Source organism: Mytilus edulis, chromosome 5, assembly GCF_963676685.1.
Source record: "Mytilus edulis chromosome 5, xbMytEdul2.2, whole genome shotgun sequence".
In the NCBI taxonomy this organism is placed as follows: Eukaryota; Metazoa; Mollusca; class Bivalvia; order Mytilida; family Mytilidae; genus Mytilus; species Mytilus edulis.
The window spans coordinates 26,722,349-26,749,107 of record NC_092348.1 but is presented as its reverse complement, the minus strand read 5'-3'; the positions used below and the strand labels follow the sequence as shown (position 1 = coordinate 26,749,107).

Below are 26,759 nucleotides of genomic sequence, written 5' to 3'. Positions count from 1 at the left end.
CCAACTAGCCTATATTCAAAAAGTAAAATGAACGTGCAGTGCAATTGCATTTTATAAAAACCATCCATATTAATAATTTATTTAATTTTTCGATTAAAATAAATAAAGACTTGGGGTATACATAAACGACACAGAACCACACTTTTTTTTTAGAAGAAAAAAATCAGTTGTTTGTTTTGCCTTTTTCAACTTTATGCTGCATTATCTAGACATGGATTCCCAAGTATTATATATCAGTATCTATGTCTCTACCATAATCAAATGATCTAACCTAGTATAAACCTTTTCATTTTTGTAGTAATGCGTCTAATCAAGATAACTTAACCATGTTAACTATGTCTGCGGCACGTGATAAAAAATACACATATATATCAAATATCAACATAGTCCAATTACTGAAGATATTATTTACTCATGTTACTAGTAACACTAAATATTATCATTTCCTGGTAGAACTACGTGTAAGTAAACATACATATTTTTGTTTATCATGTTTATATCTTTTAATCAAATTTGAAAAGAAATATTTAATACAAATTCCTTTATGTTAAACACTTGCATTTCCGTTCAGTATTTCAATTTTATGCAATACATGGTAAGGAAGGATAATCTACTTTCATTTTTAGAATATAAGGTCATTGAGTTATTAACTTGAAGGTGAATTATTGTAATCAGTAGCCCAAGTTTATTCATCGAATTGATTGATTATTTTTTATTTTTTGCTGAACATCTAGTGTTATTCATACTATTATGCTTCCTGTTTTGTTTACTTTCAGATAGGTTCATCCACATAGTTCAGATACAACCCACGAACCAGAGGCGACGTCTCAGTATCTAAAGATTTCGAAAAAAAACCGAGAACACGTCATTCATCATGTACATCTAAATTTATGGATTGATTTTTCATATATTTGGTATTTGTTTTCGGTACCATGGCAACAGCTCGGCGGAAACCCGTTGTCGTTGTAGTAGCTTTAGATTTTGGAACAACATATTCAGGCTACGCTTTCTCTTCTGTCAAAGATTATAAGACAAGCAAACTTAATATAACAATTAATCAACCATGGAATTCTGGGGAAAATCGACTTGCTTCGTTCAAAACACCAACAAGTTTATTGCTGAAAAGGAATGGCGATTTTGTGTCCTATGGCTACAAAGCAGAAACAGCATACGAAAATAAATTACTGGACAAAACCGCTGATAAACATGAATTCTTGTATTTTCGTCAATTCAAAATGGAATTGTATACCAGAAAAGTAAGAGTCTTTTGTTATTTCTATCAAATAATTCCTGCCCAGTCAATTTATGTTCACATGAATACGGATTCACAGGATGTCGAATTATTCACTTTCAAATCAACTATACATCAGAGAATATATATGCGCTCATTTTGACAAATTTATAATCCATACTAACCGCTTATAACGAAAAACATTATAAGAATAACGCTTTTATTGATACTTGACACAAAAAGATTCGTATATTTGGGGGTAAATCATGGCTAATGCCCCTTTAACAAAGTCCAGAGAGTTCTATTGGTATATAAACATATCGTTATGTTTGTTAAAAAAAACATGGTTCCGGACAGAAGATAGCAAAAGACTGATTTTGTAACAACTATCTGGTTGACATGATAGATCGCAGTGACGTGGTTAGAAAATTTTAAAAATGTATTTGATTGTTAGGAATGGTTTACTAACCAATGTTTTGAGTCATTCTTTGTTTTTCATTAGGTTTTTATTTTTTTGGTTCAATTTCAATTACACATGGGAGTAGCCCATCTTCTAAACAATATTTGATCCTTTGTTGTCCTCTTATATAGTTGATGCGTTTCCCCCGGTTTTAGTTTGTAGCCCGGATATTTTTCTCTCAATCGATTTATGACTTTGTAGTCGGCACACTTCTGTGCTGACATGAATTATCATTGATATAGTCATATTTATAAATTAACTGGCTACATAACTTTTAAATTTTTGAAATACTAAGGTTTTTCTACCTCAGGAATAGATTACCTTAGCTGTATTTGGCAACACGTTTAGGACTTTTGGTCCTCAATGCTCTTCAACTTCGTTCTTTTATATTTGGCCCTTTTGACTTTTTTGGATTAGAGCGTCACTGATGAGTCTTTTGTAGACCAAACGCGCGTCTGGCGTAATTACAAAATTTAATCCTGGTATCTATGATGAGTTTATTTGAACACCGGTATACTACGGTTGCCTTTATTGCATATCTTATATGTATAATAAATGACTATCAACTTTATTTCAAAGGTAATACTATTTTAATGCGCATGTTTCATTTCAAAGGCACATTCCAATATGAAATTGAAAGATATCCACGGAATTGAACATTCAGCAATAGATGTGTTTACACAGTCGATCATGGCTTTAAGACAAAGTTGTTTAGATACTCTTACAAATCAAGGATATGAACTGGATGAAGATGAGATAAAATGGTGCCTGACAGTTCCCGCGATATGGACCGATGAGGCCAAAATCTTCATGCGAACCTCATGCGAGAAGGTAAAGCACATATAGGTATTATTCATAGGGCTTTTAAAGTAAAGTGCAAATTTTGAAAAAAGTTGAAACACTTATCTTTTATGTAATGATTTAGTCGAATATATTAAAAAAAGGGAGTTAGGAAGGAAAAAAACGCAAAATAAAAGGAAAGATGAAACGCCTAAACTTAACAACAAAAATATAATTCTTCCATACTTAAAATCTAACTATACACTAGGGATATTATGCGTAATTCAAAAATCACTTTTCAAAATTGTCACTTCAAAAAAATAAAATAAGTTTATTTGGTGAGTCAATTAAACGTCGTTGCCCTTATAGTGGCATGTAGAGTAAGTATATATTTTAGTAACAGGCCGATGGATTATCTGTATTCCATGTGAACAATGACAGCCTTTTGTTTTGTAGCAATCATTTCTTTTTACGTTAAAGTCAAAGTATGTTTTTGTTTTATTTGATTTTGAAAAAAGTTTCAGTTTATTTGAACCTGCAAAAATATCGACAAATAGTTTTGTAATCAATGTCTGTTTTCCGGCGTACTGATACCTCCATAAACATACTATTTTCAGGCCGGAATACCTTCTTATAGATTAGTTATCGCACTTGAACCTGAGGTAGCGTCTCTTTATTGTCAAGTTTGGTGCGCAGAAAGTGAAAAGAAAAGCGCTCTTCGTCCCCATACAAAATGTTTGGTAGTTGATTTAGGAGGTAGGTATACAACATCCTCTGGAGTTCAAATGCCGATACAAACACAGGCACCATACTTATGTTAACCAACTACCGTATCATCAACACAAAGGTACATTTAGAGCTTCCCCTATGGTTTAGTGTACTATACAATGTTCTCCTATAGCGTTTATTATTTATTAATGTACGCCTGTAAGTTTAAACATATTTTACTGGCAAAAGTAGCCAAAGGGGAAGGACACAAGGTTTAACAACATTAGTGACGTCCTCTCCCTATATAGAAATAAACAATAATAAATGAAAAATATAGTAGGAATGCATGTAATACAAACTACAAACAAAACCAAAAAATACAATATAATATGGAATAACATATAAAACAGGACTGGAATGAAGAGTTTGAAAGTAGGAATTCAGGATTTTAATTGATTTTTCTAAATCCTTGTGTAATTCTGATATATGAATGAACAGACTCAAAACTTTTTATGTTTTGCTGAAAACAAAGGGACTGTCTCCAGCATATAGAAGTTCAATGGTTATAGTATATCTTACATATTTTGAATTAGATATTTGTCTAGCTTTTGTGGTCTGATGCTGCATTTATGTACCACATTCATCTTCCTAAACATTCCATCCAAAATTATCGTCGACATAAGATGGACGAGTAATAAAGAAATTGTCCATAGAACAAATCTTACTCGACATATGGTACATAACCATTTAGGGTAGATGTTTTCTTATTTCTAATTCTGTGAAATAAATGAAACCATTTACTTATAGTTAAAAATTATTAGTGTATTCTACTTAAAATAAATTATCAATACTGATGACAAGAAAAATCTCACAAAAAATTTGATTTCAGGAGGAACAGCTGACATCAGCGGGCATGAAATTCTTAAAAAGGGTCTCTTCAAAGAGATATGCAAATCGACAGGTAACGATTGTGGCGGGACATGTGTTGACCAAGAATTCTTTAACGTTCTTCATAGCATTCTTGGAGCAGATCGTATGGACACATTCAAGACCAAATATGAAACAGAGTATCTTGACTTGCAGCATTCATTTGAATCTGCTAAAAGAATTATCACAAGAAATGAGACAGGTAAAATTAATATCCCAGTTCCGGTTTCGGCCCTTGACAAAATATGTGGTGATGATGGCTTTCTGAAAATAGTGCAAAATTCAGAATATTCTGAAAGGATAACGATTGAAAGCGGGAAAATGCGTTTGTTTCCTGATTTTGCTAGATCATTATTCATAAAATCTAGCGAAAGCGTTATCTTAAAAATAGAGAGTGTTCTCTCTCAAAATGAAGCGGCCAATATATCTGTCCTTCTGCTCGTTGGTGGATTTTCAGAGAGCGAAATTGTTCAGGATAAAATAAAGGAAACGTTTTCTAAGAAAACCGTGATCACTCCCAAAGATCCAACCTTAGCCGTTTTGAAGGGAGCTGTTCTCTTTGGACACCAGCCGGATGTTGTAACAACTAGAATAACACAGTTTGCATATGGAAGAAAAATAAAACCGATCTTTGACAAAAAGCAACACGAGGAAAGAAAGCGCGTGCTGGTAGACGGTGAAATGAGGTGTGATGGAGTTTTTGAACTTCTGGTGAAATCTGGAAGTTCCGTTCCAATTGGGAAAAATATTACAAAACCTTATCACACTATAAAAAAGAATCAGGAGAAAATTCGTGTTGCTTTGTACAAATCGTGCAACGACGACACTAAGTACATAGACGACGAAGATTGTAGCTTGGTAGGGGAATGTTTTATAACAGTTCCGAGCCCATGTGAACAAAAAAGAACTGTAAAAGTCGAATTCGAATTTGGAGACACAGAAATATTCATAACTGCTACTGACAAAAATGCCAAAGAAGTATCTAAAGAAACATTCCGTCTAGAATAATTAAAGTGAGATAGCTAAGATGAATATTTCCCTTTAAAGATGACATGGATTAAATGCAAATTACTTATTTTTGTGTTAATATCTAGACAATATATTAATTTATTATAAAAATAGTAAAGCATAATAAAGTCTACTTATGTAAGTAGCATAATGATGAGATTATTAATGTTATGAATGCACGATAAGGGATGTATAAAGAATGAGAATAAGCAGTTACCTAGTCGTATTGATCATTGACCAAGAAGTAAGAACAAGTGAGTCGAAAGGATAATAAAGCTATTAGCCATGTCACAGTCAACAAATTTTATTTAGTAAATTATATAGGTCTAGGTCTATAGATTGATTATCAAATGTAATGTCTAGAGATCACAGTGGTTTTTAAAATGACTTACAAAAAGGAAAATCACAAAAATATTGAACTCAAGGAAAATTCAAAACGGAAAGTCCCTAATCAAATGAAAAAATCAAAAGCTCAAACTCTTCAAACGATTGGACAACAACTGTCATATTCCTGACTTGGTACAGGCATTTTCTTATTTAAAAATTGGTGGATTAAATCTTGTTTAATAGCTAGCTAAACCTCTCACTTGGATGACAGTCGCATACAATTAATTTATATTGACAACGATGTTCATAATTAGTACAGCAGTCAACATTGTGTTATAATCTTAATCCCTATAAAACAAACAAATGTGTATCAAAGAAACTAACAAAGCCTACAAAGGCATATAGACAAAGCACATTAGCCATAATGAAAGACAAGAATACAACTTTTATCATGACACAATTACACAATGACAGGATGAATAAATAAAGAGCCAAGTCATATATATATATAAAACATAAAAAAGGCATATAGACAAAGGACATTAACAAAAATTAAAGACACGAATACAAAAACTTAATCAAAGAAAAATTATAATAGAAAAATAACACAATGTTTTGTCAATGACATTGTTTAACATTATGTTACTTTGTTTAAATGAATATTCATCTGTTTGTTTAAATGTACTTTACATTATTCTAAGCATTTCAATAACTTACTGTTCTTTTTTGGTAATTTTATTGATACTTTAGCTCAATGATTGGTTAATAAAATATCTTGTATTATGTATCGTGTATATACTATTTCAAAAGATTGGTACGAATTATAAAAACAAAACAAAGCAACTAACATAAAATGATAAAATTATTTTAAGACTCAATGTGAGACAGTGAAGTTTTGTAAAAAGTAGGGACCCTATTTTTTATTGTATTATTATAGTTACAATTTAAATACCGTGGTTTAGGTGATTAACGGTATCATGTGTATCCTGCGAGATGCATCGGGTTTTATCATTATATTGCTGATAAGCCGACATACCACATGTAAAATAAATATTATGAAAATGTATTTATAATTCTTTATTCTTTCCCAGGTACCAACCAGACCCGGGTAACATCAACATACTCAATTTTATAGGATAACACCCAATTTATTTTAGCAGAGGAGAAGGTTATAACATGTATAGCATTTTGTCCTGATTCTGTATTTGTTAAGGAAAAAATTGTACTGACAGGCAAAAAAATATTACGAATAAATTCATTTCACAGTACAATAGTTACTTGTATTTATTTTTACATGTTAATAATTCATTTGTTTTTACAACCTTCTTCTTCAAATGCAAATACAAATATACAAGAACATTGACAATATTTACTCTAAAATGTCTCGTATATTTGATTTCAACGTGTAATTGAGTGACCATACATAAATGAAGTAGAAAAAGCATCTATCACTTAAACGTGATAGGTAAAATAGAATTCATTTTTTTCAATTAATATTTAGGGTTGTTTCAAGCCAAAATATGCGCGTATTTTAAGACTATTGTTACCGTATAACAGTTACACAAAATCTTAAAATAGGTATTACCTGTAAAGTATTTACTGAAACTTTCATAAATCTAGTTTTAGAATTTTTTTTTACCTGAGATCAATATGTAAAGGCGTACAAATTAATTATGAACTTCCTATTTGAAAAACAGAGTAGAATATTTGAACAGTAATGATAATATTCAGATAACAGGTATAATATATGTTGTATAACCCTGTTTGTATTACTATCATCTGTATTAATTCTGAGAAACAAATAATAACTTTAATTCTTGTTTCGTTTCGTTTGTTTATTAGTTTAATAGTTTATTTGTTTGACTGTTTATACATTTGTTTACAAATCTCTTTAGACCATGGCATAACGAAAGTGAAACAAGATTAATGGGAATTGTGTCATAATTCATTAAGGTATTGTAATTACCATCTTAGTAACCGCATTACTATTCCTTTATTTTTGGCACTTTCATCAAACATGTTAATGTTCAGCAGAAGGAATTGAAGACTGTGGCCACGTTTATACCTCAACATTTACTCTAAGTAAAGACAAAGTTGCGGACCTGGTAATGTTTTTTAAGCATGATAAAATTGAGAATTGAAATGGGGAATGTGCCAAAGAGACAACAACCCGACCATAGAAAAAAAAACAACAGCAGAAGGTCACCAACAGGTCTTCAATGTAGCGAGAAATTCCCGCACCCGGAGGCGTCCTTCAACTGGCCCCTAAACAAATATATACTAGTTCAGTGATAATGAACGCCATACTAATTTCCAAATTGTACACAAGAAACTAAAATTAAAATAATACAAGACTAACAAAGGCCAGAGGCTCCTGACTTGGGACAGGCGCAAAAATGGCATTAACTACATATTTTAATTTAGATGGTATTCATGTTTCAGAAAAATGAAGAATTAATAATAAGCTCGATTTTGAGATTTTATGGTTTCCACAGGAATGCCAAAATAAATAAACACCTGGGGTGGTGTTCTCAAAGCTATTTTAGGATTAGGACGTGTCCTAAGACCATCTTATGACAAGTCTTTGTCCTAAGTCGTGTTCTCAAGCTCTCTTAACTTAGGATATATCATATTTTTAGTCCTTACTTTAGGACACCTAATTAGGTGTCTTAAAATCATCATATCTTCATCCTAACGTTGTGCATGCTTTTTTCTCATTTTATTACGTGAAGATGAATTTGAAAAGAAACGCACCATCGGCTATTAACTCGTATAAAGAAATTGTGCATGATTTAAAACTTTGAACTTCGTGTTTTACGATACGATGACACTAAGAATTCAATATTTTCATTTCAAAACAAATTGTTTAACAGTTTATATCAAAATCCTTAATATTATTTTATAATAACATTTGAAATCATGCATTTAATTAAACACATGTTATTACAAAATTTTGTAAACAATTTTATTAATTGGTTTCGTCTCTAATAAATGTTTTATCAAACAATTACTTTAACTATTTAGAATTTCGCATATAGGATATTTGTAGGACGTCCTAACATAAGATGCGTCTGAGATAGCTTCGAGACGCAACTTAAGAGTGTCCTAAGTCGATCCTAAGTCCATTCTAAAATCGGTCTTATCTATGACTTACGACGAATCTTAGGATACTTTCGAGAACACCATCCTTGAATTTTCATTTGATAAAGTCCATCATTTACACAATTTAAATCTCTTATCCGTGCCATTTTTATGTAGATATCAATCGTCCATCTATTGTCCATGTCAATATCAACATCTCATGATATCAATAGACAGGACATGCAGTTTCCAAAACTTATTTTGGCACGAAAGAAAAAGAATCTTGAAATCTTTAAAAGTTTATAATTTTCTGAAAAGAAAACTATACTTAAAACTGAATTGCTTTGTTTTTCCATGACTTCAGCTTCTTTTGTAAATTTTGTGGTGTTAATATGGCCATATTTGTAAAGAGGTTAAACTGATGAACCTTAATTGTGTGTGACAAAAAGTAAAAAGTCGTAAAAAATTGATCTCCTCATATAACACACGGTTAGAACTTGTTGAAATTAAAAAACTTAAATAGTTCAACTTTAAAAAAAAAATTAAATCCAAATAGAATATTAATATACATGTAAATTTATAATCCATGTTTTTCTAAATGCTTGTTTGAACTTCTATGCTTACATTTTTCTTCAAAATATTCATTCGTTTACCTTTGACATACAAGTGTAACCATCTTTCGTAAATGTCACTTTATATTTTCGTTGGCATCTTATCTGTAGAATTTTATAATTTCAAGTTGTTTAAGAATATAGCATTTGTCGTACAATCATAGACATAAACTTTATTTGTGTCCATATAAGTATACAATGTGAATAATTGTGAAATAAATCTCTTAAAAATCCGTAAATTTGTTCATGATTAAAATTTCTGAGGGCAGGTTATTTAAATTCTAACGTTTTGGACAAAACACTTCAACTCAATCACTCTATTTCGCGCGCATGTCAATTTTCAATAACAGTCAAGTAATATTTTAACTTACTAGGTTTTTGTTTGTTTTTAATACTTTCCAGTTAAATTTAGATTTTTGTTTAAAATATTTGCTTTAATTTGTTTATTAGTATTTTCGCGTTTTGAAACAAAAATCCATTAATTAATTTACTCAAAATAATCAACCAAAATCAAACGAGCATGAGGTATCTTGCATACATCAATTGCTTATCTGGTTACATGAATAACTGTGACAGTTAAACTTCTAAACTCATTGTTAAAAACGATTATGATATAAACGAAATGGACGAAAAGAATCACATTTTAAGGTAAAAATCATAGGTATAAGAACAGACAACAATATTGTCAAAAAGAAAAAAAAAACAAATACAAACATATACATACAAAATTCCACAACACACTAAAAGCTAACATCTGAGTAACTCGAATACAAATCAATAAGTGCATTCAGGTGCTATTGACAGATAATCAGTGTTGATACACTTGTAGCAACTGTTATATTGGTCATGAAATTAAACATCCAATAAAACAGATTCCAAACTAAAGGAAAGACTAAAAAAAATGCACAGTTTAATATGAAGTATGAGTTTCCATTATTTATATATTTTAATTCTCCATTTGTTTTCTAACTTGACAAATAGCCTAAAAAGATGTGCGATTTTATATATACGACAAATAAATCATAACAAAATACTGATGATCTAGTATATGTATTCAAAGAATGGCTTGTGAAGAATCTGACAACACGTTATTGGTGGCAGCTATCGATTTTGGAACAACTTACAGTGGCTATGCGTTTTCAACTAGAATTAGTTTCAAAAAAGATAAACTAGATATTAAGGCCAATCAAGTGTGGAATGCAGGTTCTAAACAACTTTTGTCATTGAAAACACCAACATGTATACTCCTGAGGAAAAACCTAGAAATAGTATCTTTCGGATATCAAGCAGAGAATGATTATGCTGCGGTAGTGACTGACGAGACGGAAGATGATTATTATTTCTTTCAGCAGTTTAAGATGAAGTTATATCGCTGTGAGGTTAGTTTTGAATGTTTAGTTGTTTTCATTATGTTTCTTATCTTTAGATTTGTTAGATACCTGTTGTCATATAAGAGCCAAGGCATGTATAAAGTGTAAAACGTGTAAAACAAAAAAAGCGACGAACATTATATAACATGATTTAAACAAACTGAGTGTGATACAATTTTGTCCTGAGATACAGCTTAAGAATTTGTAAGGCCTCTCTCAAAAGAAGGATCATTATTTTACACCTGAACAAATGACTTTATCCATACACGATAGCGAGCAAATATGTATTTCAAATACTACATGCACATCATTATATAATAAATATGTATACCTCATTGACTGATGTAACAATTACCAGAATAGAAAGCCAAACGGGGTGTTGTCAGACCCTGATAAGCAAATCTTAGATTTGTAATCAGAATTGGCTTACACATAAATATACAAATATTCATTTCCTATCTATTGAGAGCCATAATCATGTTGTGATTAAGGTTATCTCGGGAAAATACATCATAATACCAGAAAGTACAGGCTGTGTAGTTTTATGGGTTCTTTTTACAAAGATAGGGTTTCGGATATATATCGATTCTTTTAAATGAATAACTATTCAATTACCAAATTTCCGTCAAAATGTCTTGTATAAATATATAAAATTGAGAATGGAAATGGGGAATGTGTCAAAGAGACAACAACCCGACCAAATAAAAAACAACAGCAGAGGGTCACCAACAGGTCTTCAATGTAGCGAGAAATTCCCGCACCCGGAGGCGTCCCTCAGCTGGCCCCTAAACAAATATATACTAGTTCAGTGATAATGAACGCCATACTAATTTCCAAATTGTACACAAGAAACTAAAATTAAAATAATACAAGACTAACAAAGGCCAGAGGCTCCTGACTTGGGACAGGCGCAAAAATGCGGCGGGGTTAAACATGTTTGTGAGATCTCAACCCTCCCCCTATACCTCTAACCAATGTAGTAAAGTAAACGCATAACAATACGCACATTAAAATTCAGTTCAAGAGAAATCCGAGTCTGATGTCAGAAGGTGTAACCAAAGAAAATAAACAAAATGACAATAATACATAAATAACAACAGACTACTAGCAGTTAACTGACATGCCAGCTCCAGACTTCAATTAAACTGACTGAAAGATTATGATTTCATCATATGAACATCAGGCACAATCCTTCCCGTTAGGGGTTTAGTATCATACCATCATAACATATATGAGAAGAACATAACCCGTGTCATGCCAACAACTGTTTTTAGAATAAATGTGTTTAGTTCCGATGCAAAGACCTTATCAGTGACTCAATATTAACGCCAAAATATGCAATCTTTAATGACTTGACAACAGTATCGTAATTATATCCCTTCTTAATAAGTCTATTCAAAGGTTTTGTAAGTTTCTGAGGTGATATGTATTTTTACAGAATCTATCATTAGATACTCCATTACTTGATGTTCTATGACAGTCATTGCCAGCAGTTGTTGTGTTTGCCTCCTGTATAAATATATGTATTTTTACAGAATCTAACATTAGATACTCCATTACTTGATGTTCTATGACAGTCATTGCCAGCAGTTGTTGTGTTTGCCTCCTGTATAAATATATGTATTTTTACAGAATCTAACATTAGATACTCCATTACTTGATGTTCGTCGGCAGTCATTGCCAGCAGTTGTTGTGTTTTCTTCCTGTATAAAGGCTCTTTGTGACCACCTACATCAGACACTTTCAGATAAGGGAGTATCTGTGAACCCGGATGAAATTAAATGGGTATTGACAGTTCCTGCCATATGGTCTGATGGAGCAAAACAGTTCATGAGAGAAAGTGCTAAGAAGGTTTGTTTCTTTTTAGTTAATATGTTTAGTATTTGATGTCATTTTGTGTATGATGACAAACAACTTTATTTTTCTCCGTATGCAAAACTATCCCGTCGAATGTAAAGAATATAGTTATCAAAGGTACCAGGATTCTAATTTAATACGCCAGACGCGCGTTACGTCAACATAAGACTCATTAGTGACGCTCAGATCTAAATAGTTATAAAGTCAAACAAGTACGAAGTTGAAGAGCATTGAGGACCCAAAATTCCAAAAAGTTGTGCCAAATACGGGTAAGGTAATCTATGCCTGAGGTAAAAATGCCAAATACGACTAAGAAATGTGGAAAGATCATGCATGCTTATAACATTACGACGAAGTTTTATTTAGTTTCTATCTTTTTGATAGGTAGATATCTCCGGGTGTTCAGAGTGATTTTTATATGCAACATTCATAACTGCTAGTCCCCTCTCAAGACAATGTTATAACTAAACGTAGGAAGTTTTAAAACAACGTAAACAAAAAGCTTGGTTTTATTCGTAAATCTCATATCTCACTTAGTCGGTATTGCATACCCTTAGTCACCGTACGGTTCAAAGTAATTACAGATTTTAATATAGTAAATTTTATGAGTTTTTACATTCATTGTGTTGATGTCACCGGTGAAGGGCGTTTCAATCCCGATTGTATAGCCAGCTTAGTAGCTTAGACAAGTTTCTGTCAAAGTTTGGTACAAATCCCGGATAGTTTTAGAAAGTTATTAAAATTTTAAAAACTTTAACCACAGAGTAAATAAATGTGGACGCCACCGCCGATGACGACGGAATGTAGGATAGCTATGTCTCGCTTTTTCGACTAAAGTCGAAGGCTCGACAAAAATGCCAAACACAAAAAAAAGTTACCAAAGGTACCAGGATTATAATTCAATACGCCAGACCCGCGTTACGTCAACATAAGACTCATTAGTGACGCTCAGATCTAAATAGTTATAAAGTCAAACAAGTACGAAGTTGAAGAGCATTGAGGACCCAAAATTCCAAAAAGTTGTGCCAAATACGGGTAAGGTAATCTATTCCTGAGGTAAAAATGCCAAATACGACTAAGAAATGTGGCTCTTATGTATACACGATATAAACGACACATCATTAAATGTAAAAAAAAACAACAAAACAACAGTGTTTCTTTACATCTTGTCAAGATGAAAATGTGATTTTAAATAAGAAGATAAGGTACGAGTGCCAACGAGACAATTTTCCATCCAGGTAACAGTGTGTAAAAAGTAAACAATTATAGTACAGTTTTCATCACAGAGCCTTGGCTCACACCAAACAGCAAGTAATAAAGAGCCAAAAAATTACTAGCTAACGTTATTAAATAAAATCTATATCCGATTCCCGCATACGTTTATGCTCCGTGGAAATCGGGTCCAGATTTTATATCACCACCGTTTTCGGTCTCGTGTCAATTATTCTTCGGCATTTGGATCCCTCCGCGGATTTAGATACCCAACGGAATTATATTAATATGATAACAACATCTGATAATTAACCCAAATCATATATTTTTTCTTCTATATATTTTTATTGTTTGGAGAAAATTTGATCGATTTCAATACATCACGGATGGATGAAAAAGAACGTTTGTTATTAATTGATATAGTTCACATGTAGTTAACTTGTTTTACTAATTAATATGTACTTACGCACACATCACGTCTCCGTCTATTTGAATGTGTTGTTCTTGAAGTAAGCAAATGCATTTTCTTTATTTCAGGCTGGTATAAAAAATGATAAGCTTGCCATATCCTTGGAACCGGAAGATGCCTCTATCTTCTGCCAGTGTTTATCCATGGCGAGTCAACAAGGTTTTAAAGAAGTATTTTCTAAGATTCAGAAGGGAACAAAATATATGGTAGTTGATTTAGGAGGCAAGTGATTCCCTTAAGCCATTACATATTTATATCTAGTACTTCTTTGGCTTGTTAAACAGCAGAAGTAACATTCTGTATGTGCCTGTTCCAAATCAGAAGCTTAAAGTTCAATGGTTGACGTTGGTTCATGTCTGTCAAAGGAGTAGTCCCGGTAAGGGCCAATTTTGGCCTCAAATTTCAGGTTCGTCTGAAGAAAGATCTTGTACACTTTTTAAACACTTAAGTGTCTACTTCAGTCGATTCAATTAGTTTGTGTGAAATATTTGAACTGATTTAGTCATTTCAGACCCTCATATTTAAGCTTAATTATAAAAAAATCTATCAATTATGCCATAATATGTCACTTTTCAGATAGTTTTTGTCAAAAAATGAAAGTGGTCTCATCCGTGTTCATCCTCAACCTTTATATATGCTATGTATTATCATCAAATACAACTTACATTTAAATATTAAGAATTAACACAAATGCGGCCTATTCCATTTAAGACGAAACCCGTCTTAAATTTAATTCAAATGCTAAAAGTGTGAAGATTTCAGTAATTTAGCATGACTCAATGATGCTAGTACCCGATATATGTGCTTATATTGTCAAAAGCAGCACATATTTATGTAGCAGAAGTATTCTACTTTCTAATAAATAGCTGAAAGTTTACATTATAACAATTTTGTAAAACTGATGTATTTTGGGGCCCAAAAGGGGTCTTACTGAACCTTCTCCGTTTTTCTTACATGGTTTGTGTGTTAGTTTTTCTTATCTGAATTGCTATATATTTATCATAACGGTAGCCTTTATAGCCGACTACAAATGTATATACGGTATTAAATTTTCTAATTGTTGAAAGCCTTATAGTTACCTACATGTATAATTGCTTACAGTCACGTCATTTAATCTTTGGTGGATATTTGTCTCATTGACAATCATACAACATCTCCTTTTTTATACAGTATATATTTCATTAGGTTTATCGTGAAATCGTATAACCTAAACACCACATCTCATTTAAGTTTTACACTTCAGTATTGCAGGGTACATGTTTCAAGAATTCTAATAGCCTGAATTCTTAAAATGAGATATGCATGTTTTGTTACCTTTAATAACTGTTTGCGCCACTGCTGGTGGACGTTTCGCCCTTGAGGCTATCACCAACCCGGTAGTCAGTACTTCGGTGTTGACATGAATATCAATTATATGGTCGTTTTTATAAATTTTCTGTTTACAAAACTTTAAATTTTTCGAAAACTAAGGATTTACTTATCCCAGGAATAGATGACCTTAGCCGTATTTGGCAACATCTTTTTGGAATGTTAGGTCCTCAATGCTCTTCAACTTTGTCCTTGTCTGGCTTTATAACTATTTTGATCTGAGCGTCACTGATGAGTCTTATGAAGACGAAACGCGGGTCTGGCGTATTGAATTATAATCCTGGTACCTTTGGTAACTTTTTTTTGTGTTTGGCATTTTTGTCGAGCCTTCGACTTTAGTCGAAAAAGCGAGACATAGCTATCCTACATTCCGTCGTCATCGGCGGTGGCGTCCACATTTATTTACTCTGTGGTTAAAGTTTTTAAAATTTTAATAACTTTCTAAAACTATCCGGGATTTGTACCAAACTTTGACAGAAACTTGTCTAAGCTACTAAGCTGGCTATACAATCGGGATTGAAACGCCCTTCACCGGTGACATCAACACAATGAATGTAAAAACTCATAAAATTTACTATATTAAAATCTGTAATTACTTTGAACCGTACGGTGACTAAGGGTATGCAATACCGACTAAGTGAGATATGAGATTTACGAATAAAACCAAGCTTTTTGTTTACGTTGTTTTAAAACTTCCTACGTTTAGTTATAACATTGTCTTGAGAGGGGACTAGCAGTTATGAATGTTGCATATGAAAATCACTCTGAACACCCGGAGATATCTACCTATCAAAAAGATAGAAACTAAATAAAACTTCGTCGTAATGTTATAAGCATGCATGATCTTTCCTGGTTCATTTTGGTCACCAATGATATGTACAATGTATGTGTACTAGCTTACCAAATTCTTTAGCACACGTGGGCGTATTAAGTTTGACAAGATTTGGCCGTCGAATGACTTTGATATTTTGCAAAGGGGAGATATTTTAATGACTATTATCAAGATAGTGAGCATTGCAAATACCAATCATAAGTGGGTACGACTTCATTCCCTTTTCAATTTTGTATGCTTAGTCGTTACCCAGATAGAATTTTGATTAAGTAGATTATGTGTGTTTGGTAGGGGGAAGAGGGGTGATAAAATATTATAGGCATCGCTTTTCAAAATCTTAAGTATTTTAATTGCCGAATTGACTGTTCCTCTTGTATCTATCGTCCCTCCTCAATATACCACAACTTAGAGAATGGATAATGTTTTTCAGAAATCTAACACAAACTTTCTTATCTGTCCTCCCATATAAATAAATAAAAGAATTTAAGTTAATATGTTCTTTAACATGTACCAACTTATCACTTACATTTTAAGGCGGGACTGTGGATATTACTGCTCATGAGAAGTTAGATGAACACACGATGGTGGAGTTATGTAAAGCTACAGGAGACGACTGCGGTGGTTCATCCGTAGATAAAGAATTCTTGCAAATATTCGATGATATCGTTGGAAAAGATGTGATGAAAAGCTTGGCATGTGAAGAGGTAGATTCGTATCTTGATCTCTGTAGATCATTTGAAACAACGAAACGTAAACTTGAAGCTAGTAGTATAAGGCCAAAAGTCACAATTACTTTTCCCTTTTTTGCTATCGACAAACTTTGTAAACGGAAACGTGATAAAGAATTCGAAACATTGCTTTCAGAGTCAAAATACTCACAAAAGATCACATTGAAGAATGATAAACTGATAATTGATTTAGAATTTATGAAATCTTTATTCAGAAAGGTAATCGACAGAACTATCAAATTGATTAGAAATACATTCTCTAATGGTAAGGCACGCGACATTACTACATTACTTCTTGTTGGCGGATTTTCCGAATGTCATTTAGTTCAAGAGGAAATTCGAAAGGCTTTCAGTGACAAAAAGGTTATTTCTCCGGATGACCCAGGACTGGCGGTGCTTAAAGGTGCCGTTTTGTTTGGACACATGCCAAATCTAATCCAATCAAGATTTACTCGAAGGACATATGGACGTCGTATCAAACCTTTATTCAACAGTAATTTGCATGATCGATCAAGACTTGTGGTTGAAGACGGCGAAGAAAGATGCGAAGGCGTTTTCGAGGCTTTTATGACTGCCAATGAATCCATCCAAGTTGGTACTAAGGTAAAAGTCAGCTACCATACCATACGAAGAAGACAAGACAAAATTAATGTTGCAATTTACGTCACGGAAGAAGAAACTATCCCAAAGTACGTTGATGAAAAGGGGTGTAGAAAAATAGGCGAGTTTGTAATTGATATTCCGAATCCAACCGACGAAAGGCGCCATGGCGTTGTCCAGTTTACATTCGGAGATACGGAAATAAAGGCAAAAGCCATGGAAACAGAATCAAAAGCTGTTGTTCGAGCAAAGCTAAATCTTCTTTAAGATGCCTTTAAAGATTAAGCCTCCTTATGTGTAATACTTTAGATAATTTGACTTTTATTTCTTCTATCGGTCATATATAGATGTCATGTTTTGTGTTGTTCAAAATATCCTGAGAAATGTGTCTTAATACTAGTATTAGAAAATGAAGATATATGATATAATGGGACAACTATGCATTAGAGACTTTAGTGCAACTAAAGGCCTTAAACAGTATACAAAACATATACCAAAAACGAAACATATACTGAATACGGAATCTATATTGTATCCGAAACCCATACTAAATACTTAATACGGAACCCATACTAAATACGAAACTTATACTGAATACAAAACCTATACTCAATACGAAACCTATATTGCATACGAAACCCATACTTAATACAAAACCTATGCTGAATACGAAACCCATACTAAATAATAAATATAAAAACCATACTGAGTACGAAACATATACTGAATACGAAACATATACTGAATACGAAACCTATATTGAATGCGGAACCCATACTAAATAAAAAACCTATACTAAATACGAAACATATACTGAATAGAAATCTACTAAAATCTTGCGAATGATAAATAAACACTCAATTTCAAGAAAATAAGTTTGAATTATGCTTACTATACATATCCCAATTCAAAGTTTGCAGTTAATTCATATAAAACAAGTTTCAATTATACGGTATACGTACATGTGCATGTTTATCTTTAGTACTAAACATGAATGCAATGTGTTGGTACTGAAGTTACGATTCAAAACGGGTTACAAACTGAAACTGAGCGAAACGCATCAAATATAAGAGAACAACGAAACAACAGAAACACAACATTAAAATGTAACACACACAGAAACGAACTTTAATATAACAATGGCTATATTCCTGACTTAGTACAGGACATTTTAAGAGAAAAATGGTGGGTTGAATCTGGTTTTTTTGCATGCCAAACCTCCCGCTTTTATGGCAATGTTGAATATAACATGAAAATGACAACTTTACATGACAAGACTACAATACAAGTAAATAGGAGAACATATAGGACAGAGAAAAACACGAATAATAGCTAACAAAAGGTACCAGGTTTAAAATTTAATACGCCAGTCGTGCTTTTCGTCCACACAAGACTAACCAGTGAGGCTCAGATAAAAAATGTTCGAAACCCAAAACAAGTACAAAGTTGAAGAGCACTGAGGACCAAATGTTCCAAAATAATTACGGCTAGGGTTATCGCCTGGGATAAGAACATCATTATTATTTAGAATAATTCATACGTTTGCAAACAGTTAATCTTATAAAATGACTATATAGTAGATATACATGATAAAACCAAAATGTTGACTAACGACAGAATTAAACCGGATACATTACATAAAACAAACTAATCCAGCATATAAAGATACACAACTGAGTTAGCCAAAGCCTCAACGCACAAAGTGACGTCACATTTGAATTTCTAAAAATACTTCCCAAAAATAAGATAGAATTAGGATTGATTTAAGATTTGATTTGTAATACTGATATTACATTTATTAGAGACCTACTGCCGGTTTCCAAGTCAATACGTTTTGGTTTTAAAACTTATTCTGATTCGAAATGTATTGAGTCGTATGAAATGGAAGATTTCATATCTAAAGGGGATGAGACATGCATAAGTTACCGATACTGTTGCATGTAGTTCAGTATTGAATGAACTTTAAACTATCGTTATCTTTTTGTCAGGTACTACTGAACAAAATAAATTCATATCTAGTAAGCAGTTTGATAGTCATGAGTCATGAGGCAGTCATTTTTTTTTATCTGTGTACATATACCTGCATTGCAAATAGTAATATTTTTATCGAGACAACATGTACAATGCTGTTAAGTTTGCAACTTATGAACCAATCACGTACATGTACATTACTTAAATAATTTACAAAATATTTACACAAAGATTTCACCAGAAGCAGGACTAGTTATAAGTCGATATTACGCAATTTTTATCATTTTCTTTGGACAAAAGTAAAACAATGGTTATTCATATTTGTTACAATTCAAAGGTATACATATGGAAATGTTTAGTTATACTTTTTGTCCTTTTTGGTTTTATCAGCTCCTCAATTTTTAAATATATTTTGTATTCTCAAATGTAGTGGCCTCGAGCATTAGTGAAGAGACATTTATTTTCTGTTATGTCACACAGGTAAGGAAAATTAAATTTGTCGTTTATAGGACGAAGGGCTGCATTTATACGGTAACTACTTAAACACAAAGTAATATCCAAATCGTTTGCTAGGGTTGTGGCTTTATACATCCGCTAGTGTAGTTTATTGATTGTTTATGGCCTCGTTTATAATGGATATAACGAAATTGAAAACACAACAGTTATTTACACCATACAAGCCAACAACATCCCGTTTTATAAGTATAATAACTTACTTACTTACTAGTATATCTAATAACCAATAGTATTACAATTCGGTAATGTTAATGTTATCACTACCACTGTGTTCATACATCTGTCGGAGGACTGCAAGGTTATTCAAATCTGCTGCTACATTGTAAAATACTCTGAATTGTTTTAATTAAAGAAATATATCTCCCCCATACAAATTGCTGATACCATTTCCTTTTTCATTTGGTTTTATTCTCAAATATTGAGTCCATTGATATGCGTATCGGGTGCAGTAAAAATGAAATTATTATTTTATTTATGATAAAAATTCATGGAATTGATCAGAAATGTCCAAAGTTTTTTTTCACATTTGAAACAGAAGGGTTTTCCAGAACCCGTGCTCTTCTTGTGGACATATTGACAGTCAATTTTAATAAAACACCAATGAGAAACAACGATAGACAACGTCCGTGCAAACTTTGTACAAATTCCGGGAACAATATGTTCCGTGATAAATTATAAGATCTTTGAGACATTTCTGGTGCCTGCGTTATTATAGAAGTTACAAGTAGGACATTGATATAACATGGAATACTTTTCACCTACTTTTAAGTGTAAATTAAGGTGTGTGTGCATGTAATAGTTATCCCTCCGAAAGTATAAGAACAAAGATGCAAGTATCATTTAATGCATTCTATATCATGGAAATGCAAATATACTCTTATATATACTTGTAAATATTTGTAAAAAAAAATGTATATGCTGTTTTACAAAGTGTTCTAACTTAATTAAACAAACTTGATTTACTTGAGATAAAAAATAAATTCATAAAACAATATAATGAATACTGAATAATTTAATTGCGTTTTGTTTTAAAATTATGCCAAAACAATTTAAACGATGTAAATATGTTATAAAAGGATAAAAGAGTTAATTAAATAACAAGGAAATAGTTTTCATTTCCACGTGTCTAACACAATTAATGAGGATATCCTAATGATTAAAGTTCGTATTTTGATATTAGTTTAAAGTAGAGGCAAAAAAGACCGACGAGAGAATAATTAAGTATCAACGAATATTTTCCATCTCATATAACATCCACCAGCATTTTCGTTTGTATGATCAGAGTAAAAGCTGGTAAATGTGTTTGCTATGGCACAATATGACCCGTTTGCTTCTCCACCACATTGACCTTTATCATCATCCGTATACCACTGGTAACAAAGCTGGGCATTCTGTATCCATTCCGGAGCATCTACTGGGACAGATAACATCCATTGCATCTGGCATGCTTTCGACAAATTATCGGTATCATCCCTATAGTAATTTGTTGGCGTACCGACACTGGCACAGGTTTCACCTACACCACATGGGTCTCTACTATAACCATAGGAAATCCAATGGTAACAGATCTCAACATTGTTAAACCAACTACCATATCCAACAGATTCAATACTCCATCTCATTTGACAACCGCCTTCACTATCGTCACTTCGATCTTTATAGTAAGTAGTCCATTCGTTTACACTAGCGCAATACTTATTTGACCCTTCACCATTACCACATTGATCAAGACCACTTCCATCAGCTCTCCATTCAAAGCAAAGATTAGTACCAACAAACCACTTCGGAACTACAGAAAAATGAAAATAGAGATTCAAAAGTGTGTGCATACTTATACATTTTAACATTATCCTATTTATTACTTTGTTAGAATTTACTTTGAAGTAACATAGTCAATTTTTCAGGTTGTTGTGATATTGATATAGGTATACTAATGTTCAGTTAAACTGTTATTACTTTATATATACTTCATTTCCAGGTATATATGCATATTTCAGGATTTATCATTGTGCTGCTGATATAAAGAGTACTTACCAAAACAAATATGTTTTTTTCAGTCTTGTATCACCTTCACTTGTTTAGACATACATATGATACATAGACAAATATTTCTTTGATTGACTCTTAAGAATCTTTATGGCTGATATTAAGCTAAAATAATCTGTAAATTTTTTTATCTTCTTGTCATATATCATGTACTGTGTTACGATGCTTGATTCTACTGAACAGGGCAACACTAGGGCAACGAAAGCTGAATATTTTGTTCAGTCTAGGTGGCCAAGGGATTTAGAGCGCTAGACACAAAGTAGGCGGTGTTGTCCAAACATCCAAAAAGCATGGTTTGAAAATTAATTTTTCAAACGTTACTACATGTATAATCATCCGTGTAACTACTTTTCATCTTTTATATATTACAGTTTATTATCAATTTTTATTTACGATTTGTTGTTATTTCATTAAGCAATTATACTACGGGAGCGCTTCCGATTTTTAAACTTATAACACCAAATGTAGAGAAAGTGGAGAATGTACAATTGAACAAAACAGAAGCCTAAAAAAATAAAAATGTGTACAGTTTACCTTAATGTGAAGAAATTGATGAATCGACTTAAGGGTTGACATATTTGCATTTTTATTTGAGGGTTGAAATTGAGAATGGAATTGGGAATATGTCAAAGAGCCAACAACCAGACCAAAGAGCAGACAACAGCCGAAGGCCATCAATGGGTCTTCAACGCAGCGAGAAAAACCCGCACCTTGAGGTGATCCTCAGATGGCCCCTGAAAAACAAATTGTGTACTAGTTCAGTGAAAAGGGGCATGCATAATCCTATTGCAACATATACCTATTGCAATGGCTGTTGTCATTATAAAGGGATATAAAGTTTATATGCGATCAGCATACATTTTTGTACTTTCTGTTTACAAAATATCAACCGAAAGACAAAAAACTATGCATCTTTCAAAGTACCTGTCATTTCGGGGTACATAGTTAAAGATGCATTCCTCTGATGTGTCAGTCTCGTTGAAATCGCGTTCAGTAATTATTTCCTAAACATGTTATTCGAGTGGAAAATATCAATGAATTTAAAATATATCATAATCAAACAAAATTTTAAAAAAGTCAAACGTTGAGAAAAGGGGTGATGGATACAAAGAAAAGACTTAATATCCCATATCAATTTTTTCTCTTTAGAAATTGAAATGAAAAACCTATGCTGAATGCGATGGTGTAGTCGATATCTAAAAGGAACAACGTTAACGGATATAGCAGTTTCCAGTGTAGAAATTACTGCAAAATTGTAAAACATTTAATTGATGATTAAGGAGATTTTCAACAGGCATTCCAAGATGTTTTTTAAAAGATTTTCAGCATCCGGTATATAACACCACTAAATACCATTTCTTAACACGCATTTGTATTAAAACAGTTGTAACACTTATTTGTATACGCGGACGATGATATGGCTGCTAAAGTTTCAGTGTAACTAGGCAGGCATTGCGTTATAATGAAATTGTATCTCTTTGATATTGATACTTGAAACATTCTGGTTCACTTAAATGTAAATGTCACAAATCAGGAAGAAAACGCAATTCGAACAGTTTAGACACTCAACGTGAGATACCGACGTACACGTGTTCACGTCTTGGTACCAGGGCCGAGAAAAGTGCAATGCAAATATTTTTTTGGCCGAATTTTGTGTTTGAATGGCCAGTGGAATAGTAGTACTAGTAGTGGTTGAAGCAGTTAGTGTACGATTACGAAGATTGACCAGCTGGATCGAAAACCGAAATTGTGTACATGATAGATTCATGGTTGCTTGGTTAACCACACGCTCATCTCGAAATATATGAAAATTAAACGTGTACCGAATTATACAAGCTTGATATATTCTTTTCTTTACAGTAACTGCAAACTGTTTTTGTTTTTGTTTTATAAATACACTTGGTGATTTGACAAACTGCTCTTGCCTGCATTTTATATTTGAAACACACCGTTGATGACTCATTGTTTAAATTTCAATTATGTAATTATATTTGAAAAATTAATCTAAACTATGCGTTTCTTGTTTGCCGAGCATATTGCATACTTAGTGTTACAGGCTATTGCCAGCCTTTATATGATCGCTTGTAGGAAAACAATGACCATATTTCATTTGTTTACAAAAATTAATTATGCATACGAACTAAAACAAAGTCTTTATAAACATTAATTTCCTCTTTCATAAAATTTCACAAGAAAAAAATCTTGGTATCTTCGATATACCTTACGATCAATTGTTTATTAAAATTCATTGCAATTGATGTGCATAGTGCATACAACTTTCTGTTGATATGTCCGCATGCAGTTTTCAATAAATATTAATTTGGGTTTTTTTTTGTATCTCTAACTTTAGATAGCAACGAACGCAAGCAGAAAAAAAAATAAAATAAAATAAAAAGTGTTATTGTGCGAAACGCGCGTCTGACGTATAAAACTAAAATCCTGGTACTTTTTAAAACTATTTACACCACTTGGTCGATTCCAATGCTGGTGGACGTTTCTTCCCGATGGTAACACCAGTTCAGTAGTCAGCATTTGGTGTTGAAATGAATATCACTTATATGGTCATTTTAATAAATTTCCTGTTGATAAAACTTTGAATTTTTCGAAAAACTAACGATTTTCTTATCCCAGGAATAGATTACCTAAGCCGTATTTGACACAACCTTTTTGGAATATTTGGTCCTCAATGCTCTTATACTTTATACTTTGTTTTTGGCTTCATAACTATTTTGATCTGAGCGTTACTGATGAGTCTTATGTATACGAAACGCGCGTTTGGAATAAAAAAATTAAAATCCTGGTACTTTTGATAACTTTCGCTTTGATTCAATTTAACTTATTGACTGCCAATTTAACCTTGTTAAGCGTTATCATACTACCGATTTTAAAAAAATACGGATGAGTTGATATCATAAAAGTAAACTTATAGCAACGGAAATATAAAAGAGACGCGAAAAAGACATTAACATATGCTATACTAACGTGGTCCAAAACGTAGGCCTAAAGAGGTTCTTTTGAAAATACAATTACAGGAAGGATAAAATAACACTTTATTTTAAGTTCTTGTGTTTTTTTTTCCGTTTCGTTTCTTTTTAATTTAGCAGGGTTTAAAGTGATATTCCGTAACAGTTGATACTAAAACCAATGCAAGTTAAAAATCGAAGTGATGTACTGTTTTAAACAAGAGATTTATGTAAACATTACAAAACATCTAGTAATTACAACGCCACCAGAAGCATGAAAAGGAGAAGTTTCACAACATGTTAAAATTGGCCCTAATAGTTGATGTTTTTAGCCAGACCAAATTCTCCAAATCTCACCAAGAACCAATTATGTTATGACTATCATTATGAACAAATGACCCCTCAACTATGCATAACTTGTGTTGTATCGCCTGTTTTGGTAGAATTTTCAATAATTCTTTATACCTTTTTACACAATAAACTTTGGCCGCCATCTTTGATCCAGAACATTTTGTGTCTAGGGATTAAATATCATAATTGGCGGCCTGTGGCTACAAAATAATTTGGAGCCAATGGTTTGGTTCAATAGATTTTCGGCCTGCAAAATGCACAAATCATCATTTTTTGACAGCACAAGAACCTTATAAATTGGTTGACTTTGAAGCCTAGATTGCACTTTAAAGCAGAGACTTATTTGAACTAATGGTACGGCTTTGGCAATAGATCCATTTAAGATTCAAATTATGGACATTTTGATATTTTATGATTAGGTTGAATTCCACGCCAAATTTGGCCTAAGGTAAACTTTGTCCTTTTAAATGTCTAGAGACAATGTACGGTTTGTGACACAATTTAGCAAAAGGTTTTGTTAATTTGTGATATGTCATTTGCACTTCTGTTTTAAGTAATGTAAACATTACATGCATCGAAATCCTACCTTCAATACAAAGGTCCAACTTGTTTCACAAAGGATAGGCGAAGGGCGAACGGCTAACGGCGTACGCCGTGTTTTGACTCAAAACAAGTAAACCGGCATATCATCCAACATGGCGACAGTTGTACCGGTTGCTGCTGTACTTGCCGTTTATCTGGTTGAAGACTGCGATTCCGGGGAAGATGAGGCACTTTGAGCAGTAGTAAAGTGTTCAATGGTCGAAAAAAAAATCCCGGCACGCATATAAATCCCCCCTCCCCAGAAAATCAAATGGTCTGTGCCTAAGAGGATAACCATTTGATTGTTGGGGGTTGTAAATATATACCCCCCCCATCATTATTTCTTATTCTTTTTCGTTTACTGGTTGTTTTTCAGTATTTGTAACCTTTAGTTCTTCTCACTTACACTCTTTCCGCCATCTTGAAATGAAAAGGCGCCGCCTTCGCCTGAGTCCTGAGATAGACGAGGGCGGCGTAAGCCGTTATTGCGCGCGGCGCATCCAAAATTTTGTGAAACAAGTGCACCGGGCGTTCGCCACCAGCGAAAGGCGTACGCCTTTTACCGGAAACAAGTAGGACAAAAAAATCCCGGCACGCATATAAATCCCCCCTCCCCAGAAATCAAATGGTCTGTGCCTATGAAACGCTGATATTGACCCAAAGGAGAAATGTAATCATTAAAAATATGCAAATCGACCATTACTATCAATGAAAAAATTGCAATTCTGGAAGGTAGACTTATCCAGTCAATTCTAATTTTG

The 26,759-nt window shown here is 32.8% G+C and overlaps 2 protein-coding genes across 8 annotated transcripts; both read left to right on the top strand.

Moving 5' to 3' along the window:
• The first annotated feature begins 332 nt into the window (after window positions 1-332).
• Window positions 333-6,712, top strand: LOC139523346 (heat shock 70 kDa protein 12A-like). Of its 3 annotated transcripts, XM_071317235.1 has the most exons (6): window positions 347-461; window positions 777-1,256; window positions 2,307-2,522; window positions 3,089-3,227; window positions 4,069-5,119; window positions 6,533-6,712. In XM_071317235.1, the coding sequence occupies exons 2-5, from the start codon at window positions 933-935 to the stop codon at window positions 5,112-5,114; spliced, it is 1,725 nt and encodes a 574-aa protein (XP_071173336.1). In that variant the 5' UTR covers window positions 347-461; window positions 777-932; the 3' UTR covers window positions 5,115-5,119; window positions 6,533-6,712. The 3 variants fall into 3 exon arrangements, with proteins under 3 accessions (XP_071173334.1, XP_071173336.1, XP_071173335.1); XM_071317233.1 differs by having other exon boundaries at window positions 333-461; window positions 4,069-6,712; XM_071317234.1 differs by having other exon boundaries at window positions 364-461; window positions 781-1,256; window positions 4,069-6,712.
• Window positions 6,713-6,817: 105 nt separating this feature from the next.
• Window positions 6,818-21,072, top strand: LOC139523345 (heat shock 70 kDa protein 12A-like). 5 transcript variants are annotated; one of them, XM_071317228.1, is made up of 5 exons: window positions 6,818-7,179; window positions 10,194-10,512; window positions 12,136-12,354; window positions 14,110-14,263; window positions 16,776-21,072. In XM_071317228.1, exons 2-5 carry the CDS (start codon window positions 10,195-10,197, stop codon window positions 17,834-17,836), a joined length of 1,752 nt encoding a protein of 583 aa, XP_071173329.1. In that variant the 5' UTR covers window positions 6,818-7,179; window position 10,194; the 3' UTR covers window positions 17,837-21,072. The 5 variants fall into 5 exon arrangements, with proteins under 5 accessions (XP_071173329.1, XP_071173330.1, XP_071173333.1 ...); XM_071317229.1 differs by having other exon boundaries at window positions 10,115-10,512; window positions 16,776-20,969; XM_071317232.1 differs by lacking the exon at window positions 6,818-7,179 and adding an exon at window positions 7,298-7,394 and having other exon boundaries at window positions 16,776-20,969.
• Window positions 21,073-26,759: the final 5,687 nt, after the last annotated feature.

Coding starts and splice junctions, on each gene's coding strand:
- LOC139523346 (XM_071317233.1), top strand. CDS start 933: ATGGCAACAGCTCGGCGGAAACCCGTTGTCGTTGTAGTAGCTTTAGAT. Junction 2,523..3,088: donor TGCGAACCTCATGCGAGAAG/GTAAAGCACATA, acceptor TACTATTTTCAG/GCCGGAATACCTTCTTATAG. Junction 3,228..4,068: donor TTTGGTAGTTGATTTAGGAG/GTAGGTATACAA, acceptor ATTTGATTTCAG/GAGGAACAGCTGACATCAGC.
- LOC139523345 (XM_071317227.1), top strand. CDS start 9,756: ATGGACGAAAAGAATCACATTTTAAG. Junction 9,782..10,193: donor GAAAAGAATCACATTTTAAG/GTAAAAATCATA, acceptor ATGTATTCAAAG/AATGGCTTGTGAAGAATCTG. Junction 12,355..14,109: donor TGAGAGAAAGTGCTAAGAAG/GTTTGTTTCTTT, acceptor TCTTTATTTCAG/GCTGGTATAAAAAATGATAA.